The 26,840-nt window shown below is 35.5% G+C and overlaps 8 protein-coding genes across 8 annotated transcripts; 3 read left to right on the top strand and 5 right to left on the bottom strand.

Annotated features, from left to right (window-relative positions):
• Nucleotides 1-191: 191 nt before the first annotated feature.
• PHYBLDRAFT_108249 (hypothetical protein) lies at nt 192-2,019 on the bottom strand (the record flags this gene model as incomplete). Its single annotated transcript, XM_018428036.1, has 9 exons — nt 192-323; nt 390-528; nt 594-692; nt 747-976; nt 1,039-1,111; nt 1,172-1,418; nt 1,479-1,595; nt 1,652-1,800; nt 1,856-2,019. Coding segments are annotated over 9 exons (1,350 nt in total), but the record flags the coding sequence as incomplete, so codon positions are not given.
• Nucleotides 2,020-3,330: 1,311 nt separating this feature from the next.
• On the bottom strand, nt 3,331-5,027 carry PHYBLDRAFT_60673 (hypothetical protein; the record flags this gene model as incomplete). The annotated part of the gene is made up of 7 exons (XM_018440682.1): nt 3,331-3,531; nt 3,673-3,685; nt 3,924-4,018; nt 4,137-4,181; nt 4,210-4,280; nt 4,467-4,546; nt 4,939-5,027. 7 exons carry the CDS (start codon nt 5,025-5,027, stop codon nt 3,331-3,333), a joined length of 594 nt encoding a protein of 197 aa, XP_018295581.1.
• Nucleotides 5,028-7,255: 2,228 nt separating this feature from the next.
• On the top strand, nt 7,256-10,133 carry PHYBLDRAFT_179895 (hypothetical protein). Its single transcript, XM_018438227.1, has 11 exons — nt 7,256-7,279; nt 7,363-7,642; nt 7,757-8,345; nt 8,460-8,525; nt 8,590-8,702; nt 8,773-8,910; nt 8,970-9,174; nt 9,229-9,305; nt 9,395-9,514; nt 9,600-9,737; nt 9,811-10,133. The coding sequence occupies exons 2-11, from the start codon at nt 7,514-7,516 to the stop codon at nt 9,940-9,942; spliced, it is 1,707 nt and encodes a 568-aa protein (XP_018295580.1). The 5' UTR covers nt 7,256-7,279; nt 7,363-7,513; the 3' UTR covers nt 9,943-10,133.
• A 37-nt stretch (nt 10,134-10,170) lies between these two features.
• PbSucCoASa (gdp-forming, alpha subunit of succinate-CoA ligase) lies at nt 10,171-12,110 on the bottom strand. The gene is made up of 6 exons (XM_018439933.1): nt 12,040-12,110; nt 11,867-11,973; nt 11,573-11,689; nt 10,641-11,217; nt 10,448-10,569; nt 10,171-10,387 (listed from the first exon to the last, which is right to left on the bottom strand). The coding sequence occupies exons 1-6, from the start codon at nt 12,083-12,085 to the stop codon at nt 10,361-10,363; spliced, it is 996 nt and encodes a 331-aa protein (XP_018295579.1). The 5' UTR covers nt 12,086-12,110; the 3' UTR covers nt 10,171-10,360.
• A 5,878-nt stretch (nt 12,111-17,988) lies between these two features.
• On the top strand, nt 17,989-19,380 carry PHYBLDRAFT_164445 (hypothetical protein; the record flags this gene model as incomplete). The annotated part of the gene is made up of 6 exons (XM_018435006.1): nt 17,989-18,156; nt 18,224-18,262; nt 18,371-18,562; nt 18,693-19,022; nt 19,052-19,163; nt 19,310-19,380. 6 exons carry the CDS (start codon nt 17,989-17,991, stop codon nt 19,378-19,380), a joined length of 912 nt encoding a protein of 303 aa, XP_018295578.1.
• Nucleotides 19,381-21,876: 2,496 nt separating this feature from the next.
• Nucleotides 21,877-23,022, top strand: PHYBLDRAFT_60668 (hypothetical protein; the record flags this gene model as incomplete). Its single annotated transcript, XM_018440681.1, has 3 exons — nt 21,877-21,969; nt 22,073-22,182; nt 22,791-23,022. 3 exons carry the CDS (start codon nt 21,877-21,879, stop codon nt 23,020-23,022), a joined length of 435 nt encoding a protein of 144 aa, XP_018295577.1.
• A 650-nt stretch (nt 23,023-23,672) lies between these two features.
• Nucleotides 23,673-24,196, bottom strand: PHYBLDRAFT_60667 (hypothetical protein; the record flags this gene model as incomplete). Its single annotated transcript, XM_018440680.1, has 2 exons — nt 23,673-23,992; nt 24,016-24,196. 2 exons carry the CDS (start codon nt 24,194-24,196, stop codon nt 23,673-23,675), a joined length of 501 nt encoding a protein of 166 aa, XP_018295576.1.
• A 559-nt stretch (nt 24,197-24,755) lies between these two features.
• PHYBLDRAFT_60666 (hypothetical protein) lies at nt 24,756-25,766 on the bottom strand (the record flags this gene model as incomplete). The annotated part of the gene is made up of 5 exons (XM_018440679.1): nt 24,756-24,844; nt 24,900-24,972; nt 25,406-25,540; nt 25,592-25,707; nt 25,742-25,766. 5 exons carry the CDS (start codon nt 25,764-25,766, stop codon nt 24,756-24,758), a joined length of 438 nt encoding a protein of 145 aa, XP_018295575.1.
• Nucleotides 25,767-26,840: the final 1,074 nt, after the last annotated feature.

Genomic DNA, 26,840 nt, shown 5'->3' with positions numbered 1-26,840 from the left:
TGGGTTCACACAGACAAATAAAAATTATTTTTTTTTCAGCTTCCTACACTTGGCTGAGTAGAAAACAGAGCTAATAAGGGTGCTGATTGGAGGGTAGTATTTGGTGGCTTTGCTCTTCACTTCATCAAAGAAGTTATCGATCATAAAGTGGTGTATTGCATATTTTATGTTTTGTTTATTTGTTAATAGATTTATTTACGACCAGAAGTCAAGTCGTTAAAGGAGTTAATTATACAATTTTTAACTTCTTTGTAGCTGACTACGAGACAAGACTGTTCATCTCGAGACATCAACATAATTTTTTCATCAACGCCAGCATCCAACTAGATAACGAATTAAATAAATTAGAAAACCAAAACCCTTTGTACAGATATTCTACATATATTTACCTTGTTAAGACATGTAATAGCATGTACCATATCTACTACAGGAGTCCCTTTTGCGTCTACTTGGTGAAAAACATAATCTCGGAAGAGCTTGATAATATATCGATCTCCAGTTTCGGACCAGCTTGGATCCATATCAAATCTACGATTAAATAGATATTTACTTGCACAGTTCGTACTCCATGGTTCCTTGATCCTATTACTTACACTGGCCTCTCATTTATAAAAGCCATCTTGGACATTATTCGTACCAGCCGTGCATTTTCTAATTCTCGGCTCAATTCGTTTTCTAGAGTATCATTGTAGCTAATTCCCACTTATTAGTATATGAGTCCCAAAAGACACAAGTTCATTACGTACGAGTGATTCCCATTAATTTCTTGGAGGATATGAGGTCCAATTAATGATACCACTTCGTCAACTGTCTTTGTTGGCATAGGTTTACTGAGAAGGTAGAGAATTGTATTCTTCAAATCAGGGGAGTAGAAACGACTGATGTATTCAAACGATTGCGACAAGTTTTGGATCGAATGTGTTGAGTTGCAAGCCAAGGCAACAATAATCTTTCCAAAGGCAAGCAAGTCTTCTTGCTGCAGATATATTTGAATAAATACTATATCCTTTAAAACTACAATCTGATTAAATAATATACCTGGTGTCGCGACAGGGACTGGCCTCCATCAAACTGCAATACGTCTGCTATACACACACAGTTCAACCGAATTCTTCACAACGAATGTATTAGAATAAGCTGATAGAACTTTATTAGCCGCAAATTAACTTACCTATTCTTTCCAGTAACAAGGATCTTAGTGGGATCCATAACGCGTGCTGCTAATCCAAGTGCATGGATCGATTTTAACGCCGAGGCAATCTGAGTAATATAACTCCACAACGTGCTTTCTGGCACATGCGGAGAAGAACTGGCTTTAATCTGTGACTGTCTCTGAAAGTTGGTTTGGGTTTGAGAAGAAAGATGCGTATGTTGAAGTGTTTCTGAGCAAGGATGATAGTCATACACAAATACAAGTGCTGTAATATGAATTCGATCAGTTGTAGACTCTCAACCCAACTGTATATATTTTTACTTACAAGAGTCATCAAATGCAGAAGTAGAAAATGCATCCCGAATAGCAACCACATTACAGTGTCTAATCCGTTTCCAGTTCTCTACCATGGACATGGCCAGTTCGTTCGCTAGTCTGCAATCTATATGTCACACCATCAAAAAAAAAACTTCTTCTGTAGAATATATCTATCATTACCTGCTATCCTTACTAGCACGTAGCTTCTACCATCCACACTACACACTGATTTGTAGACCCATGAAGTGTGGCCAAAAAACTTGCCACCATTACTTGATGTATCATCCAACAGAGACAGGGAGTGATAAATATGCACCTCCTGAGGAAGACTCTGATCGTGTGCTATTTTGAGATTAGAGTTTATTCTAGTTCGCTTTTACAAACACAGACATCAAACTCTTACTTGATCCAATAGTTAAGACTTTTTCATTTCTTTCAGTCAATTGCTCCCGGAGATCATCCGGCATAAAAAATGATTGAATGGTTTTTTGATTAGCTGCCAACTTAGGCATACGCGTGGGTGGCGCTGAGTACAAGTGATATTGTAACTATCAATGGATGGTGTTTTAGTACTATATTTAACGATCTAAAATCTTACAGGTTGGCGCTGATAGACTGCTGAATTCATATAATAATATTGATCTGTCTGTTCGGGTTGCATCATGACCATACTATTCAACATCTGAGAGGGCGTCTGTGGAAGAGCCTGTGCGGTTGGAGACTAGGTAAAACCTTTATAAGTACAAGTATAAGGTTATGAATAATGACTTACATCGTTCCCTAACGAAAAGTTTGAAAATTCACGGGTTAATGAAGGCATCGGATGGTTGTATTCTTGCTCTGGTGAAGTTAATGGTTCCGTCCTAAATCAATTGCGTAAATATTATTATTATCTTTTATTTATTTGTAATAAGTCCTTACTCTATCTCTTCATTGGGTGTAGATTCAACTAAACAAAGTGCAACAAGGTCAACATAATCAAACCACCGGATTTTGGATCTTTTTTACCTGTGGTTGAGACTGGAGGAAGTGGAGCTTCTATAGACAAAAGAAGAATAAACGACCGCACATGGACAATGCTCCAACTGTCGCCGTATTACCCAGTGAAAATTTAGGGACAAAGACGGGAGCGTTTACACTGTCGGCTGATACGGTAGAGACCATCGTGGTTGGCCGAGTAGATGGGGATTGGACACGCAACTTTGGTTTACTTATAAAGTATATATTATTAGTCTTTGTTGAATAAATATCTAAGTTACGGCTTGACTCACTTTTCGGGAATTTCCTGAGGAGGCTTATTCTAAAAAAACACATTAGATGTTGTGCTATAACTTGCTCGGAAATGGCTTACACACCCCATCGTGGTTGAACTCACAACCCTTGTCTTCGTATTTGCAGAAACCGTGGATAATCACATTTCTACATTGTCTCTTTGGTACATTGATGCCTAAACATGAAGAAAAATAGGAATATTAAGATGTGATTGCAGAAATCCAAAGCATTAAAATTATATCCTACACATATTTATTGGAATAAGATAAATACCTTTGAGAGGCTTCGAGACAGGTTTTGGTGTAGGTGAATTTGGGCCATCTGAAGGTGCTACGATTGGAATCGCAGCTGGAGAATGAGAAGGCACGACGATTTGGCCGAGTGATTTTTGCATTCCAACTAAAAAAAAACAGAGAAAGAGAGAGCAAGAGAGACAAAGAGAGGAAGGGGTTTAGAGAGTTGAAGAGCTTAACAAGTCACTTGGTTATCAGTTATTTTGTAGTGTAAAAATAATAATAGTTTATTTTTTACAAATTATTCGCACACTGGGAATAATTTTTTTTACGCATTTGTAAATACATTTTAGCTTAATTGGTCCAATCGTATTCACTCAAAGTAAGTATATTCTCGTAAAAATGATCTAATCTTGTAATTTTGGCTCCTTGCAACTTCTTAATAATATTGTAAAATGATACTATAGAATTTGTTTTGACTACATGTTCTCCTATAAACTCTATTGAATAAAGTGGATATAACCTTGTCTTCTTGTAGTTTATGTCGATAAATGTCTAAATCGATTCCTCAATACTAAACTTTAGTTAAGCTTTACATTGCTATTTCTAAATTGTGATAATTTGCAAAAACATAAGACAGACATTCTTTTAGCTAATACTACTTTATAAATATTAGGGGAATTTCTACATACATACCGACTCAATAATCCTACAGAGAAATGCTTTTTAAGTAACTCAAAATATAATGTAGACTTTGACAAACAAATAAGCATACACACATGCAATCAACCAAAACAATATATTGTCTACCATTATATTATCATAGATTCAAAAAGATTATACCTTTTATATTGTGGATATTGAATTCGTATTCCTACCAACTACATAGCACACTACTACACAAGCGGCTGAAACGGAAAAAAAAGTTGCCAAGCAGCACTATCTACATTGGTTTATCGAGTATCAAGATACGCAGAACTCTAAAATATCGTTGCTGTAGTGTACTGTCCAAAATGTAAGCACTAACCCTTAGGATTGGTATCTAGAAGTACAATACATAATTTCACTCACTCCTAGGAATTACTACACGACTGTCATGATAAGTGATGGCCATATAATTTTGGAAATGTCATAGTTTTGAAAGTTTTGCCATTTATTACATACCATCCAGTTATATGCCGATCAATGTACATATCATGAAGCATCTACAGTAAAATTTAGCCGCAATTATACCCAAATCACAAGCAGCTGGTTTACTTCAATGACATGGTCCATGGAGCTGATTTGGAGTAATTTAATAAGAACTACACATATAAAAGAAAATATTACAGCACTACTTAGAAATATATATATATATATTATCTGGTGTATGTCATTCTTGTGCCTCAATTATGGAAGAACTCAGAGTCTAATTGATGAAAGATATCACAACTTAAAGTATAGCAAGAACTTTAAAGTTCTTTTTTATATTTAGTAGAGAATTAATGTACCAAAATCTTTCTTTTCTTTTACTATATATACATGCATAGACTTTTTGGAGACCAATAATAATGATAAGAAATTATACTCACTGTAGAGTATTGATATATATATATATCTACTGTTAGTCTAATCTTCTAATGTATACTGCAGCAGTAGCGCGTATTAAGAAATGTTTCAGAGATTATTAATTTATACAAGACTTTCAACTATTCTATATAAGCATTTGGTAAATAGACCCCACTAACAGTAAATTCTCATAATTTTCAAATTATTTTTGCTCGTTGGCCTCAAGGCCAAACCAAGATGCGTGAATACATATATTAATGTAGTTTAAACTACATAATTAGCTGCCCACAAATATATATCATCTTTGTCTGTTAGGCATAGAGATGACAAGGTAGTAATCAACTTGATATAATAATAATAAGTCCTTTATTTTGTTTTTATTCATCCAAAATAATAGTAGTATTTCTCTTTTACCAATCGAGATTAAGTGTGAATCGGATGAATAACTTTGATTGAAACATATTAGCTATCATTACAGAAAAAAGGACGATTTCAGAGGCCATTATAGGAAATAATTCCCGTAAAACTTACTTCCTTGACCCTTTAATTTTATAAAAGATAATAGAGAACCCGTTGACGAGTGAAAATTTAGAATTTTCACTCACTTTTGCTTTACGCGGCGATTGAAATTCCAATGAAAAGATGTAAAATTTTACTGAGGGAGGCCATTTAGTGATGAAATGGAGTGAAAAATTGGGAGTTTTCTAGTTTTTCACTCCATTTCATCACCAAGTTTTTATTAAGAATTGAGCTTGTTTCTTTACCTTCAAACATAAAAATAATATAGTCAAGAGTCGTCTCTATATATCTACTTAAAAGAAAAAGTCTTGGAAATCCAAGTTTATTAAGATGTATCTCTCTTATGTTTGTCACAGTACTTATGTTTTCATCAACTGTGGTTGAGTTTTTCTTTTTTTTTGACTGGGTTTCACTAATAATTCTTTTTTAGCAGTCTTTGAAAATATCACATCCCAACGGGTTCTCTAATATACATAAGTTCTCTTTAAGGTGTAAGGCTTTATTAATAAACCAGTATACTTCTCTGTAATTGATAATGCATTATAGTATTCTCACGCAAAATTAAAAAGCATCGGATATTAGCATTCTAATATATTATATACTCTTATATCATATATATATATATATATATATAATCCCACTTTTCATGAAATCCCTGTCTTATTTAGCAGGATACAGGGATCCCTTCACAACAATACTACCTATCTTAAAGTTCTACCATAACGATACAGATTTCCATTATATATACTATAGTGCTAGAAAATTTTCTCATAACCATATTTTTATCTTTCTGTATGGAATAATTCCTAGATCAACTTGTATAATTATCCTTCGACTGTTTCGCTCTTTTCTAATAATAGAGGAGGTGTTAGAGGAGGTGTTATCTAGTGGAAAATTGAATATTTTATCCATTTTCAATTGAAACGTCGATTTAATTTCCAATGATTGTTATACGTTTTTCTCGGTTGACGCGATTTAGTGGAAAATGTATGTGGAAAATTACGAATTTCATAATTTTCCACTAACATTTTCCATTAAATATTTCCTCAAAATCAAGCTTCTTCTCTCACTCTCAAATTAAGGTATAGGGTAGCCAGGAGTGTCTATTGTATATGTAATTAATTTATTCGATCCTTAAAGGTCGAATTTATTTTTAAAAAAAAGATTGAAATTTATGAGGATTTATTTTTCTTATATTTGACACAGTATGATGTTCTCATCAATTGATAAGTTTCCACAACTGCTGCCGGAGTGCTTTGTTTTTTACTGGGTTTGTCTGATCTTTATTTTTGTAGCAGTCACATTTTTTCCATTAGATAACACCTCCTCTAATAGTCTACATAGTACGCACATATTAACACTATAATTCTATACCAAAATACCTTATAAACCTCTGGAAGATTGTTCATAGACAAGATAGACCTGTGAAGAATTTTTTTTGAGAATAATAGAGAAGCGAGATGCAATCCAGAGGGACAATGTAAACATATGATGGTGGCATATCCATCTTGAAGTAGTCTCACGAAACTACCCAAAATCAGACATTTGGAAGGGTTCGCATAATTGATTAGGAGTAAACTACCTATACGTATACTTTATTACAAAAAAAAACGAAATAAGTTGGGGTCTTTGCGTCTTTTTTGATCTTGGAAGAAGATATTTACTAAATACGTGGGTGAGGACTGTACTTAGTGTGGACAGACTGAAAAGATTTATCAAAGTTGAAACAAAGGCCATAATGAGCTTAGTAAATCAAATAAATCTCTAACTGCCTGCACTTTTTTCTTTTTAAAAAAAGGTTAGACTTAGTTCAAATATAGAATAGATACAATGAACTGCTCATAATACCATATCTTCCATCAAAAGCATGATCTTCTTCTCAATCCAAGTGGCAATGGAAGAAGTCTGGCCAATCAGAGTCGCTCAATTTTTTGACCTTTCTTTCTACCTTTTTTTTTAAACTTCTAGTCTGTCCACACCAATTTTGGAAGCTCTCCAAATTTAGTAAGAAATCATCTGCAATTGAAAATACCTTTGTCCAATAAAAAAAGAAAATTCTCTGAATTTCCTTTCATAAACACCTGAAATTAAAATTGAAAATGTAAAAAAAAAGAGATGGTCCGAAATTTTTTTGAAAAGGTCCGAAAACCAAGTGAAAATACATTATTTTCGATTTTCCTTTAATTTTAACACTTTCGTCCTTTGGAGTCTTCTTCTTCCGACTCTGCACGTTTCTGTAAAGTTTTTCTTCTTTTATTTATTTAATTTATTTCACTAATATATTGGCATGGGAAATACCATTGCGACACCAACTCCCAGCCATCCAACCAGCAAAAACCATCCACCTGATTCACGACCACCCACAGCAGGACTACCTTCATCCGGTCGTAGCTTACGAAAGATCGAATCTTCCTCGACATTATCTAGTCTCGGTCGATTCTACCAACATCCAAATCCATCAAATACCTCAATGTCTTCTAAGGTATCCAAAACTAGTAGCCGACGTCAGCATGTAGAAAAGGTTCTTGATATTGGTAAACCAACCCAGTTTGAACACGGAATCCATGTTGAATATAATAAATATAATGGAAAATACATGGTAAATATAGTGCATCAATTGATTTATTTCCTAAAGAAAAGTGCAATTATATATATATATATATATATGCATTACTCTATTTTTGTTATTGTTTTTCTCATGATCATTATCTAGGGCCTACCAGATGTCTGGCAATCTAACCTTCCAAGCGATGATGTATTAAATACAAATTACATCAACCCGAACCTCGTCCCATCGCCAGCAAGTACTCGCAGTAAGTCAGTCAGACGACTTTTATCGAGCTCCAAAGTTGTAATGTCCTCTCAAGAGGAAAAAACACAGACGCTACGAAAGTCCCCTTCCGTCATCGGCAAACCCTACAATGTTCAACACAATGTCCATGTCCAGGTAGACAAATATGGATTCCGAGGACTTCCACCAGAATGGCAACGAATTCTCCAGGTGTCTGGAGTACCAGAAGAAGTCGTAAAAGCAAATCCAAAAACAGTAGAACGATTGATGCATCTTCGAATGCCAGATTCTCTCCAACAAGATGTTACAAACAAAACAAGACCATTGAAATCTCCACATTCTGCATCCTTGATTCCTAATGGACCTGACACTACTCAACACCCCACAAATGAACTACCAATTGGATTTGCACCACCTTCCCGAGCACGGAACTCAAAGTTGACACACCTTTCTACAATCAAGACTAATGAGCCTCCCCCAAGAATAGATAGTAATGTATCAGAGGAACAAGGTATGTGTTTACAAAATATTAATGCTATTATTATGGCTGTTATTAGTGTATAAAGCTAGTTGATAAGCGATTGGTTTTAATCTTTGGCTAACAAATTTATATTTTGCTGTGTAGAAAATGAGATTTTGGCAGAGGCAAATTCCGAAAATACACATCTTGCTTTAGATTCTGGCTTTATTGGTAAACTAATACTGATGCGAACAATTTCTAGAGCGTATATTAAAGTATCAAATAACTATTTTAGATGACTTGGTTGATACAGCTGATCCAAATACACTGTACACTGATTTTGTCCTAATCGCAGAGGGAGAATCTGGTCCAATGTATTCTGCAAAGCACATCACAACTAGCCGAGTGGTAGGTTTATTATATAAATATAGATATACCTTGGGTAAGCTTATTGACAAGCCTTGTATTGGTTCATAAGGTGGCTATCAAAAAGATACCTCGAACGGCAGTGGAGAAGCTTTCAAAAATCAGAAATGAGCTGACGACAATGAAAATGAGCCGACATCCAAATGTAGTTGAATACATTACAAGCTACATGACAGAAGAAGAGATCTGGGTAAAGTAGTAATATGGGACTATATATATTGTCTGTAATACTCATGCATTTCTTTCAAGGTGGTTATGGAATGTATGGATGTTTCTTTGGCTGATATTCTTTCGGTACACATCGAAGAGGGTCCTCATATGAAGGAAGACCAGATTGGCCGTGTGGCTCGCGATATATTGCGTGCTTTAAGTCGTATCCACCGTCTCCAACGTATTCATCGGGATATCCGTAGTGACAATGTATTACTAAATATGCGTGGTGAAGTCAAGTTGGGTAAGAAATCATACACGTCTTTCTACAAAATTTACTCATGATTTACCTTTATAGCCGATTTCAGCCATTGTGCTCAATTGACGAAGAAACATCCTAAAAGAAACTCGGTTGTTGGTACACCTTATTGGATGGTAAAGTACTCATAAATCAACAGATTCTAATTTACATACACATATATATAAAAGCGACTAATTAATTCATTCAATGTGATTATGTTTAGGCTCCTGAAGTTATCAAAGGTGTTGAATACGACTCAAAAGCAGACATTTGGAGTCTTGGAGTATTATTATTGGAGATGGCACAAGGCGATCCACCCTATGTAGAATATCCTCCTCTTCGGGTAAGTGATCATGGAGCAAATAGTTTAAAGAAATAAAAATACACGGGCTGATAAGATTTGTGTTGGGATTCAAACTCAACATTAGGCCTTGTTCCTGATTGCCTCGAATGGTCTCCCTCCGTTACGCGAACCTGACCTCTGGTCAGATTCATTCAAAGACTTCTTGAGCAAGTGCACAACAGATGACCCTGCTGTAAGACCAGACGCCGCCACACTCCTCAAGGTAAATAATCACAAGCAAATTATGAAAGATAAAGAGGGTAAATTGACGGTTGATTTCCGAATGTATATTTTAGCATCCTTTTTTGCATTCAGTTGGTATAACACATCGCATGGTTGAATTGATTGAAGAAACTCGACGGTTTGAAATCTTACAGCAGGAAGATGCTGAGACGGTAACAGAAGAACTAGCCATCGGTTCTCCTTAACCCTCCTGTACTTCTTGGCCTCTTCTATCTTCATGCATCTCCACATACTCCGCATTTACTCACTTATTCACTTATTCACTTACTCATTTACTCACTTACTCACTCTCCCTTCCATACCCAAAGGTGTCATCCTTCCCCCTTCCTTTTTTGTTTGCCTCCAAAATAAAAATAAAAATAAGAATAATGTAATCATCTTCTGTTTTATGTTATAAAAAGAATAATAGTATAAAATTGATTGAATACGGGAATGGGCGGATCAGATAAGCCTCTTCGATTTTTTTATGAATGAAAAAAAAAATGGCTTTTTCTTTTTAAAGTGAATTGAGAGTATAACTTCTTTCTATCGCTTTAATGAAAACAAAAACGACAATATATAAATGTATAGTACAGAGTTTTAAAACAACGGATATCCTATCTCTTAAGCCAAACCAGCGGCAACCATAGCCTAGATAATGCAAATAGATGAGTTAATCAATCACCACAAATGCCTTATTAAAACACGTACCTTTTGGAGTTCAATACCCATCTTGGCAGGGGAAGGAGTGACAATGACACCAGCCTTCTCCAATGCCTTGATCTTATCCTGAGCACCACCCTTACCACCGGAAATGATAGCACCAGCATGACCTACAGAATTCCCAAAATCATATTTTAGAATGAATGATCCCAAAAAAATAAAAATTAAATTTTTAATTTACCCATTCTACGGCCAGGAGGAGCAGTCAAACCAGCAATGAAAGAAACAACGGGCTTGGGGAGGTCTCTGGACAAGTTGTACTGGGTCAAGAAGTCGGCAGCCTCCTCTTCGGCAGTACCACCGATCTCGCCAATCATGACAATACCTTCGGTCTCCTCATCTTCCAAGAAGACCTTAAGACAGTCGATGAAGTTGGTGCCGTTGAGGGGATCACCACCAATACCGACACAGAGGGTCTGACCAAGACCAACCTCAGTAGTCTGGTTGACGGCCTCGTAGGTCAATGTACCGGAGCGGGAGACAATACCGATCTTACCACGCTTAAGAATGTGACCGGGCATAATACCGATCTTGCACTGCTCAGCAGAGATCATACCGGGGCAGTTGGGACCAACGAGACGTGACTTGCCCTGGGTCATCAAGGCCTGCTTAACCTTGACCATGTCGTGCTGAGGAATACCTTCAGTGATGGCAACAATAAGGGGGATCTCGTTTTCGATGGCATCGAGAATGGCGGCGGCAGCACCGGGAGGGGGGACGTAGATAACACTGGCGTCGGGCTTGGCTTCCTTAACAGCCTGTAAGAAGCAGAAAATTTAAAAATAAAAATTTAAAAAAATAATGAGAAACCAATTTTAAGTCCAAATTAAAGAAGAGCCAAAAAGTTGAGGAAAATTGGTGATATGATTTCAGTCAGCACAAATGTTGAAAATACAATGTGGATCTTCTTATTTTCATCTTCTTCGTTTGTGTGTATGTAATTAAATTAAATGCTTATAATATTATAGTATAGCAGAATACTGTATAGTATTATATAGTATGTATGCTCATTGATTATAAAGATAAGGGATTTTATTTTCATTTAATATAAAATCAAGTTCGATGAAACCTAATACTATGAAAATATGTATATGAATTTGTGAACTATCTTACCTCTCTAACTGAGCCGAAAACGGGGAGACCAAGGTGAACCTGACCAGCCTTCTTGGGAGAGACACCACCGACCATGTTGGTACCGTACTCAATTGCCTGCTGAGAATGGAAAGTACCCTAAAATTTATATTATATAATAAAATAAAATCGAAAAAAAGTGTGAGAAAACGCAGTGATGAAGGGGTTTGTGATTTATGGGGCCCTTTTTACAAAAGACTCATTTCACAAAAAAGAAAATAAAAAGATAGAGAAAATATTTTTTTCCTGGGAAAGTTTTCTTATAGCTTTAGTTACCTGCTTTCCTGTGAAGCCCTGGCAGATCACCTTTGTGTTTTTGTTGATGAGCAAGTTCTTGTAGGTGGCATCATACGCGTTGGCATGGCTGTATGAGCGACGGGCCACTACAATACAACATGGGGAAAATTGAGTGAATTGCTCGAGTAAATTCTCTTCAATGTATTACTCACCATTAACAGTGGTGCGAATGGCAGTTTGGACCTTGGCCGAGAACATGATGGTAAAAGCTTGAATAAAGGGGGGAAAACAGTTCAACCCAGCGGATTAAATGAGCTATACGTGTTTATTCATTTTGTTTAATCCCCGACCGAGCTTATATCGGAAGACCAGTGACTTGCTTACTTTGTCTGAGTTTAAGCTCGAGTCTTTCTCACAAGCAAGTCCTTTTTTCCCGTTTCTTGATCGATTGGCTTGGCTTCCTATTTGAACCGAAGTGTTGTAGATTAACACGATTTGACATTTTCAGCTCAAAGTTAAAGAAGATCCTTACATTGAGATATCATCAATACAAAAGAATTAACTAGATAAGGCTGATTAAACAAATGCTTTTTTATATATTTTTTTTTAATTTTTTTGAAAATAAAGTAAAATAAAAAATAGTATAAAATAAACTGACGGAAATGAGTGGGTAAATACGGTGAAATTTTGATTTTTTTTTAAATAAAAAGTTGCTATAGCGACAATAATCAAATGAATGTGTCAGCATATAAAATGGGTAGAATTATTAATGAGGAATAAAACTATATATCCTTCTTACAACAATCTATAAAGAATACATGTATCTTGTAAAGTCTACATAGTTTATATTAAAAAGGAAAGTCCCTCTCAATACACCAGCACCTAATCTATGTTTAATATTAAAAACATTATACTTTGTACACATTATATAATATTAATTACGTGTGACATTTCACACCTGTGATTTTTTGTATTCCTGTGCGTTAAAGTCAAGGGCTTTACACACAGGACTTCTTCTTATTTCTCTCTCTCTCTCTCTTTGTCTCTTAGTCTAATACCAATTTATTCACAGAAGTACTCCTGTTGTGACTAAAATCATTTGCAGGTAGATAGTGCAGTAGTAATATACTATAAATGCAAGCACGGGTATTAATGAGCACAAATATACATTTAAATATATATCGGAACTCTTTCTCTCCACTAACTAATGTTATCTTGTATAATATATAAGAATATCTGATTCTCTAACCTAGGTCAAGTAACTCATTAATCTGATATACACCTGTTTCCGACCTCCGTCTCCTTCTGTTCTCACCCCGCCTATTTTGATCTGCTATATCTTTCAATTTTATTTGCCACTATACCATTGTAGGTCTTATTACTTTATTGATCATAATATCCAATAAAAAGTAATAATAATAAAAAGACTAAATACTATTTTTGCTCTATCTCAACAACAAATAGTGCTGTTTCTATTTTCTCAACCATTCATTTTCACAGTATTAGTGTTTTTCTCTTAGATTCACTACTTTTACCATAAATACACCGAAGGGTTCATTATCATGCATGCTCGATTATTGAGTAAAGTTTTGAAATTCGTTATTGTTCACAAGTATCGCAGGCCCGATCTTGTTAATTGTACTGTTAATGATGAGTATAGATATATTTCAGTTTGTATTGGTGAGAATCCGTCTGTCGTATTTAAATAGATAACGGGACAACCGGCGTAGAGTTTTCACGACTCAAGGTATCCAAAAGCACAGTTTGATTTAACAGCAAGAAACAAGTGACCCCTGTTTCTTTAGAGGCCATATGTCTTCCTCTTTTTCAAACATTAATCTGTGCTTCATGTGAAGTAAGGTCATATCGAAGGAAAGTCTCAATGCTAGCTATACGAGTACCCAAGATATGAGCAGTTACGACCAAAATATTGGGTGGAAGAAAGCTGTACATCTAATTAAATACAGTTAAATATTCAATTCGATTGTATAAAAAAGTAATGTCTCTAGCAAACTAATTGCTGTAAAGCCAATGAATATACCCTCAACATCTTGTACTAAGGTGATTGTGTACCCAATCGAGATAAACAGTAAATAAATGAATAAATGTAGGGACTAAATATTATAGTATAGTTCCGAGCTGACATGATCATACTTCTAATGATGCTAAGGATGTTCACAACGAGTAAAATTTTAACTGTCAAAGGGACAGCTGAATCCCGCACACACTGTGCAAGAGGTTAATTGCGTACCCTATTATGTTAAACAACAGGGAAGTATATAAAATTAGGTGCTAGGAATTATAACATAAAATACATGTCCACAAAAATCAGCCTCCAATAAAGTTAAAAATGCCTCCAGTGAGCAAGGTTCTAATAGTAAATAAAACGGCTGTATTCAGTATATATTACCCGTACGCTTAACTTTATTCTCTCAAGTGTAATAGTAAGGATGTCGGTAGGGGCGAGGGCTAATAATATTACTAAAAAATAAATCGAGCTTGTACAAGTAAAAATACAATGGTAAAAATGGAGCCCCAAAAGTAGTAGAAAAGTAGATAAAGCTATAAAGTAATCGGCTCTACTAGTAGTGCACACAAGATCCCGGTAAATTTTTTTAATTGAAAACAACATCAAGCGCAAGTTATAAACACACGCATATATATATATATATGTATATATATATTACTTATGAATAAAGAACATTAACTAAACATTTTTGCTGCTTGGTCTTATTGATTCTGAAATAATTCTAGTATTAAGCTAAAATTCTGGAGGTCTTTTCAGACTGAATTTTATATCCTATGGTCGGCAAACTTGTTGTCTTTTATTTTCCAGGGTCGTAACCATAAAAAGTATTATATATTTATTTCCATCGTATAGAACGCCTTTTTTTATTTGGTATTCAAATATCTAAAAGAAAATACACTTTTTGTGTTAGCTAACAATATTTAAGCTTTCTCAACCAGCGAGCTTTGTATCGAGTTCAATTTGACTCTTAATAACGTCAAGGCATTTTTCTTTTGGTGTTTCCACATAAATGCACCTCGATATAAAGAGCTCAACCATCAAACTCTTCATGTTCTTGACAAGAATTGGTGTATTTTGCCATCCGATAAAGTTATAAAACATATAAAATACGTATAGTACATTGGTGCATATATAAAGGAAATGGTATCTGTCTAAAATTGTAGACCACATATGCCATGAAAATATTATGAGCATATATAGCAATATAATGCACTGATTGTGTTTAATTATTAAGTATCCAGTCAGTAGTTTACTGAAATCTAGTATTCAATCACCCATCAATAATTATACTAAGAGCCTTCATACAAATAAACAAAAAAGAGAATGTATATACATATTATAGTCATAAGAGTAATAGCGAGTATGGGGAGCTTTGGTATCAATCACTGCTTGCCCCCTTGTTTTTAACAAAATGCGAAGCAAATTCAATTCAAATCTCTTCTTATTCAAATCGCATTACATAACATACCCTTTTTTATTGTTGATACTGACCCTCTCTTCGTTCATTCTAATTTCAAGAGTCCACTAAATATATTCAATTGGATTAAGGTATGAATTTTGAGCTGATCATTACTTAAAAAAACTGACGTTAAAGGTCATTATTATTATGTAACTTTGAGTGGAGTCCAGTGTGGGGACTGGTGCCACCTTTCTGGAGTATACACTTTCTGTTTTATTCATATAGTTTTTTTTTGTTTTGAACTGCTAGAAGGAAAAGTATTTCAAGGTGCTTAAATACCAAACCTGGCTTATATTCTCATCCAGGAGTATTAATGATCCAAACTCAGCTGTCCAAAAACAACTCTAACACAGTACATTGCATTATCTTCACTTTGGTCCTGTAACTGTATGCTCTTTTGCATACCTTTTTCAGCTCTTTTTGCTATATTTCGGACATATCAGTTACTACTTTCCACTAGAAGACTGGACTTAACAAACCAAACAAGGGCCTATATATCCTTCAAAATCAGTCTCGGCTGGTCGATAATTAGCAAAGTAATTCTTTCCAAACGAGGATAATCCAAAACCGCCAGACCTTTCAATGATATATTTGACAGCGTGCAAAATTGTCTTCATGTGATCAGTGCAGAGACTGAAAGAAAAAGTGAGAAAAAGACTGTTGTACAAAAATGATACGTGGAATGAAGACGATGACCTGTTTAGCTACTTGTTATTATTGTTAATGCTTTTTTCTTAAAAAAAGATTATTGAAAGATATTTATTCTCTTTTATGTTAAGCCTTACAGAAAAAAAGGCGACTTTAGTAAAATTTTTACAAGTTTTCTAGGGTTTAAAGTGCCTTTTATAGTGGAATTTAATGAAGTATCAATTTTTCTCACTTTTATATATATCCCACTATTTACCTAACTAAGTTTTTACAGTCAATGCAAAACACCTTTTTATCAACTTCTTCAACCCACTACAAAATTAAAGCTTATATAATTACAGTCAAAGCTCGATATAGTGATATGGATGGTGGACAGAAATTTTATTACTATCACTATATCGAAAAATAGTGATAATAAGCAGGCACGGGCCCAAATTTTCCAAAAAATTATCACTATATCGAGCTTTGACTGTATTCAAATATAATAGTTTACCATTCGGTAACAAACCCCCTGAATCCGAGTTAGATCCTATTTCATATAGATATCATCTTATATAAATTAGAGACTTATCATAAAACATATTATAGTTATACCATGGCTATCGGTTATACAAGAGGTAAGCATTACACTAAAGACAAGCTCCTGATAATTTTATATTGAGACCACCAATGTCTACAAAGATCTCGAGAATTCTTTTAAATGCGAATGGTTCAAAAGGCTTGTAACGTTGACACGTCTGGCATATACTAAGTTTAGGATACTCGAGACTTATTATCCTGAGACTTAATTCAATTACTATTATAATTTTAGTCTTTAATACAGAAAGATACTCTAGATGAAAATTGTACATTGGACTGCTTACATATTGCGAAATTTGGTAAAGGGACAAACATGGCCTACAGATTACTTATATTTTTAGTTTGAACTTTAACAAGCATTTGCCATAAAAAAGTAGTGTCATGTACAGTTTGGATGTCGAGATTGCTCGCATTCTCATTAGAAATAATTGATTTAGAGAATTTCATAGAATCTGACTTTTGGTTTTTTAAAAGTAGAAATCAGCCATAGAAATGCCAACAAAAGACAGGTGTATAATCTTTGATAAAAGAATAAAGTAAGGAATATGCATGCCTTCATCAATAGTATAGTATTTATAGAATAATTTTTTTAATAAGGAAGATAGAATATAGCACGTAGCAATAAATATATGTATACTATATAGCAAATATATAGCTTAAACTGTTAATAAATATCAGATAAAGCAGTACTTCTTTGCATACTTCTATTATCTCGATCAATAAAAACCATAAAATTCCAATATAAAACATCGTGAATTTGTTGAACCAATTATAAGAAGAATACGGATACCTAAAAAGGTATACACTTACTATATTTAAAATATTTTATTGGATTAGATTCAAAATAATGTTAAAATGCTAAACTCTGATATTCTATTGGCTGGAAAATCTATGCGCTCGTATATTTTCTACGAGTACAGTTATAAATCCTGTCATTTCCTACAGTGATAAGTTTATCACACAAGTATATTACTTTTCAAGAAAATATAAACAAACAAAGAGCATTGCTTAATATGACCCTAAACTGACCCTTACTCTTGTAAGTGGAAGACATTAACTTGTACCAGAAGTAACTGCTTTCCTGAAGCATTTTGTATATACAAATATCACACATTATTACTTTAAAGCATTAGATATATTATAAATTGTTTTTTTTTCGCTTAGCAATGTATAGTTAAGCCTTGTAGAAAAGGAAAAAGAAGAAGAAGAAAAGGGGGGAAGGATAAAATATATCGATAAAAGAAGAAAAATGATACTGTGTTTTTCAGGTTTAAAACACACATCCACATCTCTCCTCTCAAACTCCTCTGATTCTTGAATTCGTTCATTTATTTGACTGTCACGTTTAGCCACACTGTAACTCTTGTGTAAGTGTCAATTTGCTACCTCATTTACTTGTACATTTCAATAAAATAATAAAAAGTAAAAAAAAAATAAGGCAATAGAATGGCAATGTCTGATTCCGAGTTCTCCGAGGTTATCTTTACAAAAAACTTGCCTCAGTCTCCTCTGTTACATTCCAAGCCAAGTCGACACACAATTGAACAGTTTAGACATGCACCCCGCAGTCTATTCGACGAGATCCGTCAGCCGGATTGGCCTCTTTCTGAAAAGGTAGATTGGGTTATTCCTAAGCATAGCTGGGGTCCCAAAGGAGACCATGGCGCTTAATGACTCGTAGATCACAGAAGAGGAAGATCCGGATGAGATTGATGCCGAGGTATGCAAAAATAAAATATACTAAAATAATATAAAATAAAATAAAATCCTAAATAAAATGGACCCAGTCTGCCCCTCTCACACAAACTATCGAATATTATTCTTGAAGACAGTGATTGGCTTACTGAGGCAAGAGAACCTAGAGCTATTGGAGTCTTTGCGAACTATGAAAGAGGAATTGGAGCGTAGTGAACAGGAAAACTTCGTATTGCAACGCGATCTTTCAGCAAAACTCAATACATCGGATGATTTGATCCTTCAGCTTCGTAGTGTCTATTACCAACAAATACAACTTACAATGGTAATCCAATAACTCTACCATCTCTCACATGTCTCTATCTTTATTTCTTCTATATATGTATATGTGTGTGAGAGTGCGTGCGTATGTGTGTGTGTGAATATAATCTATGCCGAAAATAAAACTAACAAAGAAACGTGTTGTACAGGCAGCCCAGGAAGCACAGCGTACACTGGCAACACGTTTGAGGGAGTCTGAACTGGAACGACGAATGGTATTACAGGTCACTCAGCGCTTGACAGGTGGATCAATTAGTCCATGCTTAGAAGAAACAGAGGAACAGAATGAACAACTACGGGCCGAACTGGCCAAAAGATCAAAGGCGTTGTTGACGCTCGAAGAACGACAACATCAAGCAGATCTCAAAGCGTGTGAATTGGAGTGGAATCGTATCAACGGACGGGTGATGGCACATTTTGACAAGTTGTTTGGGTCAACGGACAACCTCAAGCCAGAAAGTGTGGTGAGACAGGATTTTTTTTTAAAAAAAAGGAGATAAAGATATTGATGTGGAACCTCAAGTCCCCTGAAGACACCCTTCGGACCGAGTTACAATGGACACGACAGCAGTTAGAAAACGAAACGGAACGGTGCATGGATCTTGGTACGTCGTGGTTTGATAAACATAAACATAAACATAGAAAGAGCGTGTATGTGTGTTTGTAATATACATAGATAGACACACACGCACACATACACACATACACAAACATGAATGTATAAATAACTCTATATTTGCACTATTTCCAGTCTTTCAAAAGCGTTATCTGGCTATGGTCAATGCAGCCCTCGAGTCAAGGCAAGTTAATTCAACTAATTAAGGGATGTTGGATTTTCTAATGGTGCATTCTTTATGAAATACATTGGTCACATCAGCGAGTACCAGACCACCAAACTCATGAATGAACTTCAACTGGCCTCAAGTGTGCCCACAAAAAGGTCACCTTTGTTCAGGTGGCGAGCATGTGTTACGGCCGTAATAGCGGTGCACCGGTTCAGGTACATCATTATACTTTCTTTCCTTTCGGTCACTTCCTTCCCAATACTTTAGTTTCTACATGATTTAGCTGCTTATGATTTTTTTGGTGTGTGTGTGCGCGTGTGCTTATGGGTATATATATATATATATGTGTGTGTTTTTTTAGGGCATGCCTTTCATAATAAACAACTATTTTTTTAAGGGGAAAAGAAGAGAATTTTGTTTTAATGATATATATGTATATATAAAAGAATTAATCTTCTGTTAACTGAGCCCTTTGGCCTGTGTTCATTGCTGACCGTTTCTTAAGGGAAGACGGGTCAGGATCATCTTGAGGAGAATCATCAGTTTGAATAGTTGTGGTGGCTGTGGTAGAAGCAGTGGAGCATGTTGATGCATTAGAACTCGAGCGTCGTCGGTGGAGTTCGTGGACCTGCAGCGTGGGATTGTAGGGGTAGCACGGATGGTGGCACGCAAACGCATCTGCCACAGTAGGTGATGGTGCAGTGCTGCTGGGCGCGAGGTGAAGATGAGAAAGGTCTGCGCTAACACTTGCAGAGGTGCTAGCTGCTGAATGCAGATGAGAAGATGTGCTGCTGGGTGCACTTGCCCGTAATGCAGCGGAAGAGGATGTAGTAGTAGCTGTGGTGTTTGAGTTTGTGTTCGTAGTAGAGGTGGAAGTAGATGTGGATGTGGTCGTTACACAGCGTAGATGGTGATGGTGATGGTGGTGGTGGTCAGGAGTAGCCGAACGTCGGGTTGATGAGGTGGGAGTGTTTGTAACAGGTGTTGGCGTGGGCGTGGGATCTTCGTCAAGTTCGGGAGGAGTTGAGAGACGGAGACGTTTGATATCATTGACATCGTTGCTTGATGTCCGACGGTGGTGCCGTCGTGTGGAAGAGGAAGATGACGGCGAAGGAGAAGGAGGGAGTGGAGAGGAAGCAAGTGCGTTCTGGGCTGGCTCAGTCTTATTGATATTGTTGGTGTTTACAGAAGTGTTTGAGGTAGTTGGGTTACTACTGTTACTATTACTAGTATTATTATGATTATGATTGTTATTGCTATTGCTATTAGTACTATTATTATTATTATTATTATTATTATTATTATTATCGTTGCTGCTGTTGTTGTTGTTGGCTGTGGTTGTTGTGGTAGTATTGGTGGGAGTGGCAGCGTTATTGTTATTGCTACTAGTGGTAGAGGTAGTTATGGTAGTAGAAGTGGTAGAGTTATTGTTGTCTTGGGCAAGACGTTTCTTGCGATTCATCTTGGCTACAAGTGTTTCTTTCTCGCGACGAGCTGCTTCTTGTAGCATGACACACTTGACCTTGTAATCAATATTGGCTGGACTTTGGAGACACATGAAAAACTCGGATAGTTTTGAAAAGTCCCATTCTTGAGTAAATGCCCTGAGAAAGCGCTCTCTTTGAACACTGCTGGCAGATAGATAAGGCGGGACGGACAGGACCATGGTTATCAGTGTAGTGGTGTACTGAGTAGCCCAGCTGCTGGTCAGATGACGTAGAAGGTGCGCTCGTCGCAGATCACCTGCAAGATTAATCCGTCAGTAAATTTGCCCCCTAAAAACCAAACCCCAAACCACACCAACAAAACCGGCTGTTCTTTCTACTCACCAACTTCATCTACCCAGTCCATGGTGACGTTGCGTACTAGTGTACTGATGCTCTCTAGTCGCCAGTCGCTAATAAGCCACTTGAGTGCATTGACAATACGAGAGAGCGGATATTCGTTTGCAATTCTGTGTAGATACATGGCTGTTACGTGAACATTATCTTCACTTTTCAGCCACGAATAAAAGGTTGCGTCGTAGAGTTGGTCCATACACTTGATATTGCGATGAACGTCTCTCCAAGATACTTCTTCTGTATCCTCTGGGGGTTGTGTTACCAGACCGAAACACCCGGACGTACCCTTGATGCGTGTGGTGCGTTTCTTTCCTCCAGCCCATTCCGCAACACTGGTCCCATGCAGCGGTTGGCGAGACGGCAAATGAAAGTCTAGTGTCGGGTCATCCGCTCCATCCGTTAACCCGTCCGTGTGTGCCCGAAATGTGGGCCGACCGTATGATTGACGTTGATGGAGATTGTATGAAAGGCTGTTTCGATTGATCTGAGCAGAATCGTGAGGATGAGAATGAGCCATGGTAAAAGTAAGAAGAAGAGGAAAAAAGAGACTGAGAATAAAATAAAAAAAAAAGAAAATAAAAATAATCAATTTATGACCGTTTCAATCACTTTCTGACTCGTTCTCCAACATTTCCTCTTGCAACTGATGAATGCGGGGCACCAAATCCAGTAAAAACGAAACACACACACAAATGACGGAATCATGGGGAATTATAGGCAAAGACACAGTCTTGAAAGATTTGATTATTTGTTTATATGTTCAAGAAGCACACAATACAGCTAATGTACATAAAAAGAAATTCAAACTTGCAGCCAAACTTTGGTAGAATTTCACTGTAACTGTGATACGAATTCCTTAAAATTCATTAGAAATCTATTTTTTTTTAGCCATTATTGATTTCCGCCTTGAATTTCCGCTCACAAGGGTGCAAATTATGCTTACAGTGTTTCTACTTGAGACTGAGACAGATTAGGAAATGTTTTAGACGAATCAAAGTGTAAGTATAAGCAATCTACTTACCTTTTGTGGACAGAACGAGAATGAAATTTACACGAAGGGAAAGTGTGGTTATTTTATTAAAAAAACATTTGAACTTTTTGACTGTTTAGAGCTGTCTTTCTTTACTGGCAATCTTATCCCTATTCTTTTTTTTTTTTAAAAAAAAGGTAATAATATTTTATTGGCCATTTTCTTTCTAGAGATACATTAAAAATGTAAATCCAATAATTTCAAGATTGTCAGATTCATAGCGAGTATAATTTGTGGGGTTTTCGCTGGTCATTTCCACAGATAATTATTCGTTTTAACAAGAGTATAAGGAATATTTTTTTTTAAAAAAAAAGAATTCAAAGCACAGAGGTCAATTTATAATGATATATGAGATTTAACTGCTAAAGATACTCTTAATGAATCAATCAAGATATAGTATAAATTGATGACGACATTTTGATATCAATTGGCATCTCTTTCCATTTTGCTTTTTTTTTTGACATGTTCAAAAGCTCTATTCTCGAAAAGAAGTTCTAAATAATCAACAAAGGAAAATCTGAAGAAAACGTAGATGGCCCTTTTAAAGGTAAAAAAATAGTAATTGATTCAATCAAGTCCATATTCTTATAACCATGTACCTTTTGCTATAGATATGATGTGCGAGGATTATGAAGAAAGAGGAAATTCAAATAAAAAGTATTATAGGCGCACATTTTACAAAGAAATGTTCTGCTTAAACTTCGAAGTATATTGGTCACCTGCTCTACAACAGCCCTTTCTGGAAGTTGAAGAAGCTAGACAGGGACAAGACAAGCGCATTATACAACATGGTGATTCATTAGTTTAATTTATTTTAATAGATAATTTGATAAGTAATTAGTACTTTTATCTGTCTCATTCTATCATGACTCTTTTCTATCGTTCTTTTTTTCCAGCACTTTCATGTCTCCCATCAATTACATCTCTTTATTTATCCCTATGACACTACTTATTTCACCCCTCCCTCTATATCCCCCCAGTATCACAGTATATTCATTAATCCTTTCTGTCTCATTCGCTTAGCCAAAACTTCAACCTGCAGTTAAAACAGAAAAAGTAATAAACAAAGGTAAGCAATGCTCTTTTTTTTTAATTAGTTCATGGTAAACGGTAAAGGAAACAGATAGGAAAGGAGAGGGGAATGAGAGAATATAGAGGAAAGATGGAGGGAAGATGGGATTAATCAAATTTTGGGAATTAGAGGGACTATGCTACCCGTCTCACACAGCCAGATCTTGACTTGAATAGTTCAAGTTTTTTCTTGTCCCTATACAGTAGAGAATACCTGCTTAGTATCTCTATATGGCTGTCATGGTCGAACGCTATAGACTTTACCATCTTACATCTTCTATAAAAGATACAAAAAAGTTAGTATGGAATAAACATATGATAAACATTTTTCATGCTTTAAAGATATGACAACGCCGTCAGTGTTGTTTGATAAACCAGCGTATGAAATCACACAAAGCCGAGCCTTTTTGATTGAGTGTCCTCATGGCAATAAGCCAAGCCGGCTGCCTTGACGTTGTTTTCCGCCAAGAAATCTCTTTCCAAGATCGGTGAAGATGATGTTGGCCTGGTAGAAGCGAAGATATAACGACAGAGACATCGGTTCCTTAACTTCATAATCATTGCCTCGACGAATTCTTGCCGTGTCACCACGCTTTCAATGTCTGGAGATTTCCTAACATATCCACCATTCATCCAATTGCTACCATCGTTATTGATTTCTGTGGGAAGGCAGAATTTGATTCCGCCAAGTTTCCGATCGCATTGTCCTTGAGTTTGTATAATATTCGACCTTTGATATTCTTTCCCTCGACACATTTGAAGACCCGTTCGCCAAAGTCTTTGTCTTTGATAAGTTTTCCAAACTTTGACGCATTTATAAATTTGGGTAGTCGTGACAGTTGCTTGGCAACGTTGGTGTAGATGTCCGTCGTGGTATAAAAGGCATAGTCAGAGATTTTTGTTTTCAGCATTCTTAGAAAACATTGATTTCGTCATGTGTCATGCCCAGTTCTGACATTCTCTAACAAGTTCCACAGATACATATCAGTATCATTTTACATCGTTTATTATATAGTCTTACATTATTTTCTAACAGTATAAATACCTTTAACAATTCAAATAATAAACGATATTCAATTATCTTTGTTTCTGCCTAGCTTTTCCTGTCCGCTTTTACTTCGGTCTTCTTGTCTTGTCTTGTGAAAGCATCCAGCACCCTTGCCATCCTTTCTTCCTTGTCCTGTCCTGTCTAGGTCTTACACCATGGCAAAAGGATTCTGATGGCCTTGCTCTTCGGTATACGTAACATTAAACATAATGTTGTCTACTATCTCATTTCATTTTCGTCGGTTGTCAACAGTGGACACCATATCAAGTACAAGGAATATGGCTTGACTGCGTGTTTATAAGCTGTTTTTGAATGTTGGAATGAATTTGATAGTAAATCGATAAAAAAACCAGGTAGAGAGAGGGAGAGGGAGAGAGGGATAGTGCGTGTTTTTTTGTCCAGTGGCCAAATAAAAAAATATTTCATGTGGGAAAAATGCAATTTTTTTTCGAACGTTTGACCATGTTCTCATACACCCGATTGGCGGTGGGATAACTGTAAGTTACCAACACTGTAAGAAAAAAGATAAAATCCTTACAATTATTTTAATCTTCTGCAAGCTTTACCATGTTTAGGGCGCTTTAAGCCCAATTGGGCACATTGATACCAATGTCGAAATAGAAGTTTGACCACAGAAGACTTTTGAGATTATATTAGGAAATCAAAAACTGAGAAGATATATAATTGGTCCGGTAAAACTATATATTGCTGAGCTTCATTGCCATTTTTTTGAAGAAAATACAGTAAAACACATTTGTAAGTCGCACAATTCGAAGAAATAAGGCGCGTTTTTGGAATTTCTTTTTTTCAAAAGCTTTATATTTAAACAAAAGGTTGAGCATAGATTATATAAGAAAAATAGTGTCAGAATGTTTATTATGATCCTTAATAGCCTAACAATGCTTTTCTGTGCTGTTTATTTGAAAAGAAGATCCATTCATAACGGTTAATAACTCTTAAAAATACGCCTTGTATTCTCGAATTGTGCGACATACAAATGTGATTTACTATATATATATATATATCATTTTGGGCTTTGATTTTCTTTAGTTCTCTAGATTATTTTTTGTACAAAATAGTAGGCAGAATGGCCACCTTTTTCTGTATTGAAAGTTGTAATTGTGCAAATTTTTGTAGCCTTAAAACACAGAAATTTAATACCTTGGACAAAGACAGAATAAAAAAGAATCAAAAGTGTGTCCCAGTACTAAAGAACAGAGTTATGAGAATAACACATTATTCCATATATAGAAGTTACATCTCTTTTCCGAGCCTCACAAAGAATAAAACTCAACAACAGTGGAAAATAAACCAAGAAACATAGCCCATTATTGATGGTGACTTTATCCGAAATTGACAAAGAGGGTACATATCCTAATATGACTATGTTGAAACAATTACAACATACCACCCTGCATCGCACCACGCCGCATAGATATCCAATGAATCACCTATCAGGTCAGTTAAATGTGTAGACACACAAAATCTGTCCAAAGGCGGTAATGAGATACACGATGTTACACTGAAAAACAAACAACACAAACATACTCTTGATATGGCGCCCTTTCTCTTTTTATAGGACTTTATCCGTATTCATGTTTGTTTACGGATATTTAATTTTATAAAGAGTAAATGAAGAGAGCAACGAATCGATCAAGAAATAGACCACAACTAAAATCCGAAGTTTAGTTATAAAGAACTTAGCATCATTGTACCTTACCGAGCTATTCATTATAGGCTAGGCAATCGAGAAGAATGTTTCATGACCAAATATGACTTGAGTTAACTCATGAAAATCGTTTTTTTTATTGCGAGTATGTATATAAGCCTTGGATTGGAAACAAAACAGAAGCAACAAAACAAAAGGTACCACATTAAATTCCTTTTTTGTACAAAAGCAAGTATGAAAATTACACTATGAATTATGAAATTACTATTTGTTTTTTCTTCTTGTAGGTATAGATACAATTTTTCTTGATGCTACTAACGCGGAAGATTTGAAGGGGTTAGTTTTGACCGACTGTGCCCTTTAGAATCCTGAATTCATTTATGCGGGCCTTTCCGTTTTCGTTTTTGTTTTTTTAGCAGATTATCCTCCTGGATCTGACCATTCGGAATAAACCTATCCACATGTTTTTGATACTCAAAAAATAAAAAAATAAATAAATAAAATCTGGCTACTTTATTACAGGGCAGTTTATCCACTGGCTTTTTTTATTATTATTATTATTTCAAAAATGCTTGTACTTTATATATATATATGTTTCTTGCTTTTTTTGAGCTACAGTTGATCCGTCTTTATAATGAAATGCATATATTAATTGTAGTTTTTTTTTTCGAAAGCACAAAATCCAAATGAACACACGAAAACTTGAAGAAAAAACCGTTATGTGTGTGATTGTACTTGTAATAATTTTATATTTTTAAAAAGATGTGCCATATTTTAATATTTAGATCAAGACAATGTAAATTATTAAATTAGTTTGAATATAATTTTCATTTGTACA

This window comes from Phycomyces blakesleeanus, assembly GCF_001638985.1.
Source record: "Phycomyces blakesleeanus NRRL 1555(-) unplaced genomic scaffold PHYBLscaffold_4, whole genome shotgun sequence".
NCBI lineage: Eukaryota > Fungi > Mucoromycota > Mucoromycetes > Mucorales > Phycomycetaceae > Phycomyces > Phycomyces blakesleeanus.
Note: the sequence above shows the minus strand (reverse complement) of the source record. Positions and strands in the feature narration are given on the sequence as shown.

What these genes read in the sequence shown, in the direction of transcription:
- PbSucCoASa (XM_018439933.1), bottom strand. Translation starts at nt 12,085, where the DNA reads ATGTTCTCGGCCAAGGTCCAAACTGCCATTCGCACCACTGTTAATG. An exon ending in TTTTCGGCTCAGTTAGAGAG is followed by an intron (nt 11,218 to 11,572) that starts GTAAGATAGTTC and finishes TGCTTCTTACAG; the next exon opens with GCTGTTAAGGAAGCCAAGCC. An exon ending in TGGGTATTGAACTCCAAAAG is followed by an intron (nt 10,388 to 10,447) that starts GTACGTGTTTTA and finishes TGCATTATCTAG; the next exon opens with GCTATGGTTGCCGCTGGTTT.
- PHYBLDRAFT_179895 (XM_018438227.1), top strand. Translation starts at nt 7,514, where the DNA reads ATGTCTTCTAAGGTATCCAAAACTAGTAGCCGACGTCAGCATGTAGAA. An exon ending in TAATGTATCAGAGGAACAAG is followed by an intron (nt 8,346 to 8,459) that starts GTATGTGTTTAC and finishes TTTGCTGTGTAG; the next exon opens with AAAATGAGATTTTGGCAGAG. An exon ending in TAGAATATCCTCCTCTTCGG is followed by an intron (nt 9,515 to 9,599) that starts GTAAGTGATCAT and finishes ACTCAACATTAG; the next exon opens with GCCTTGTTCCTGATTGCCTC.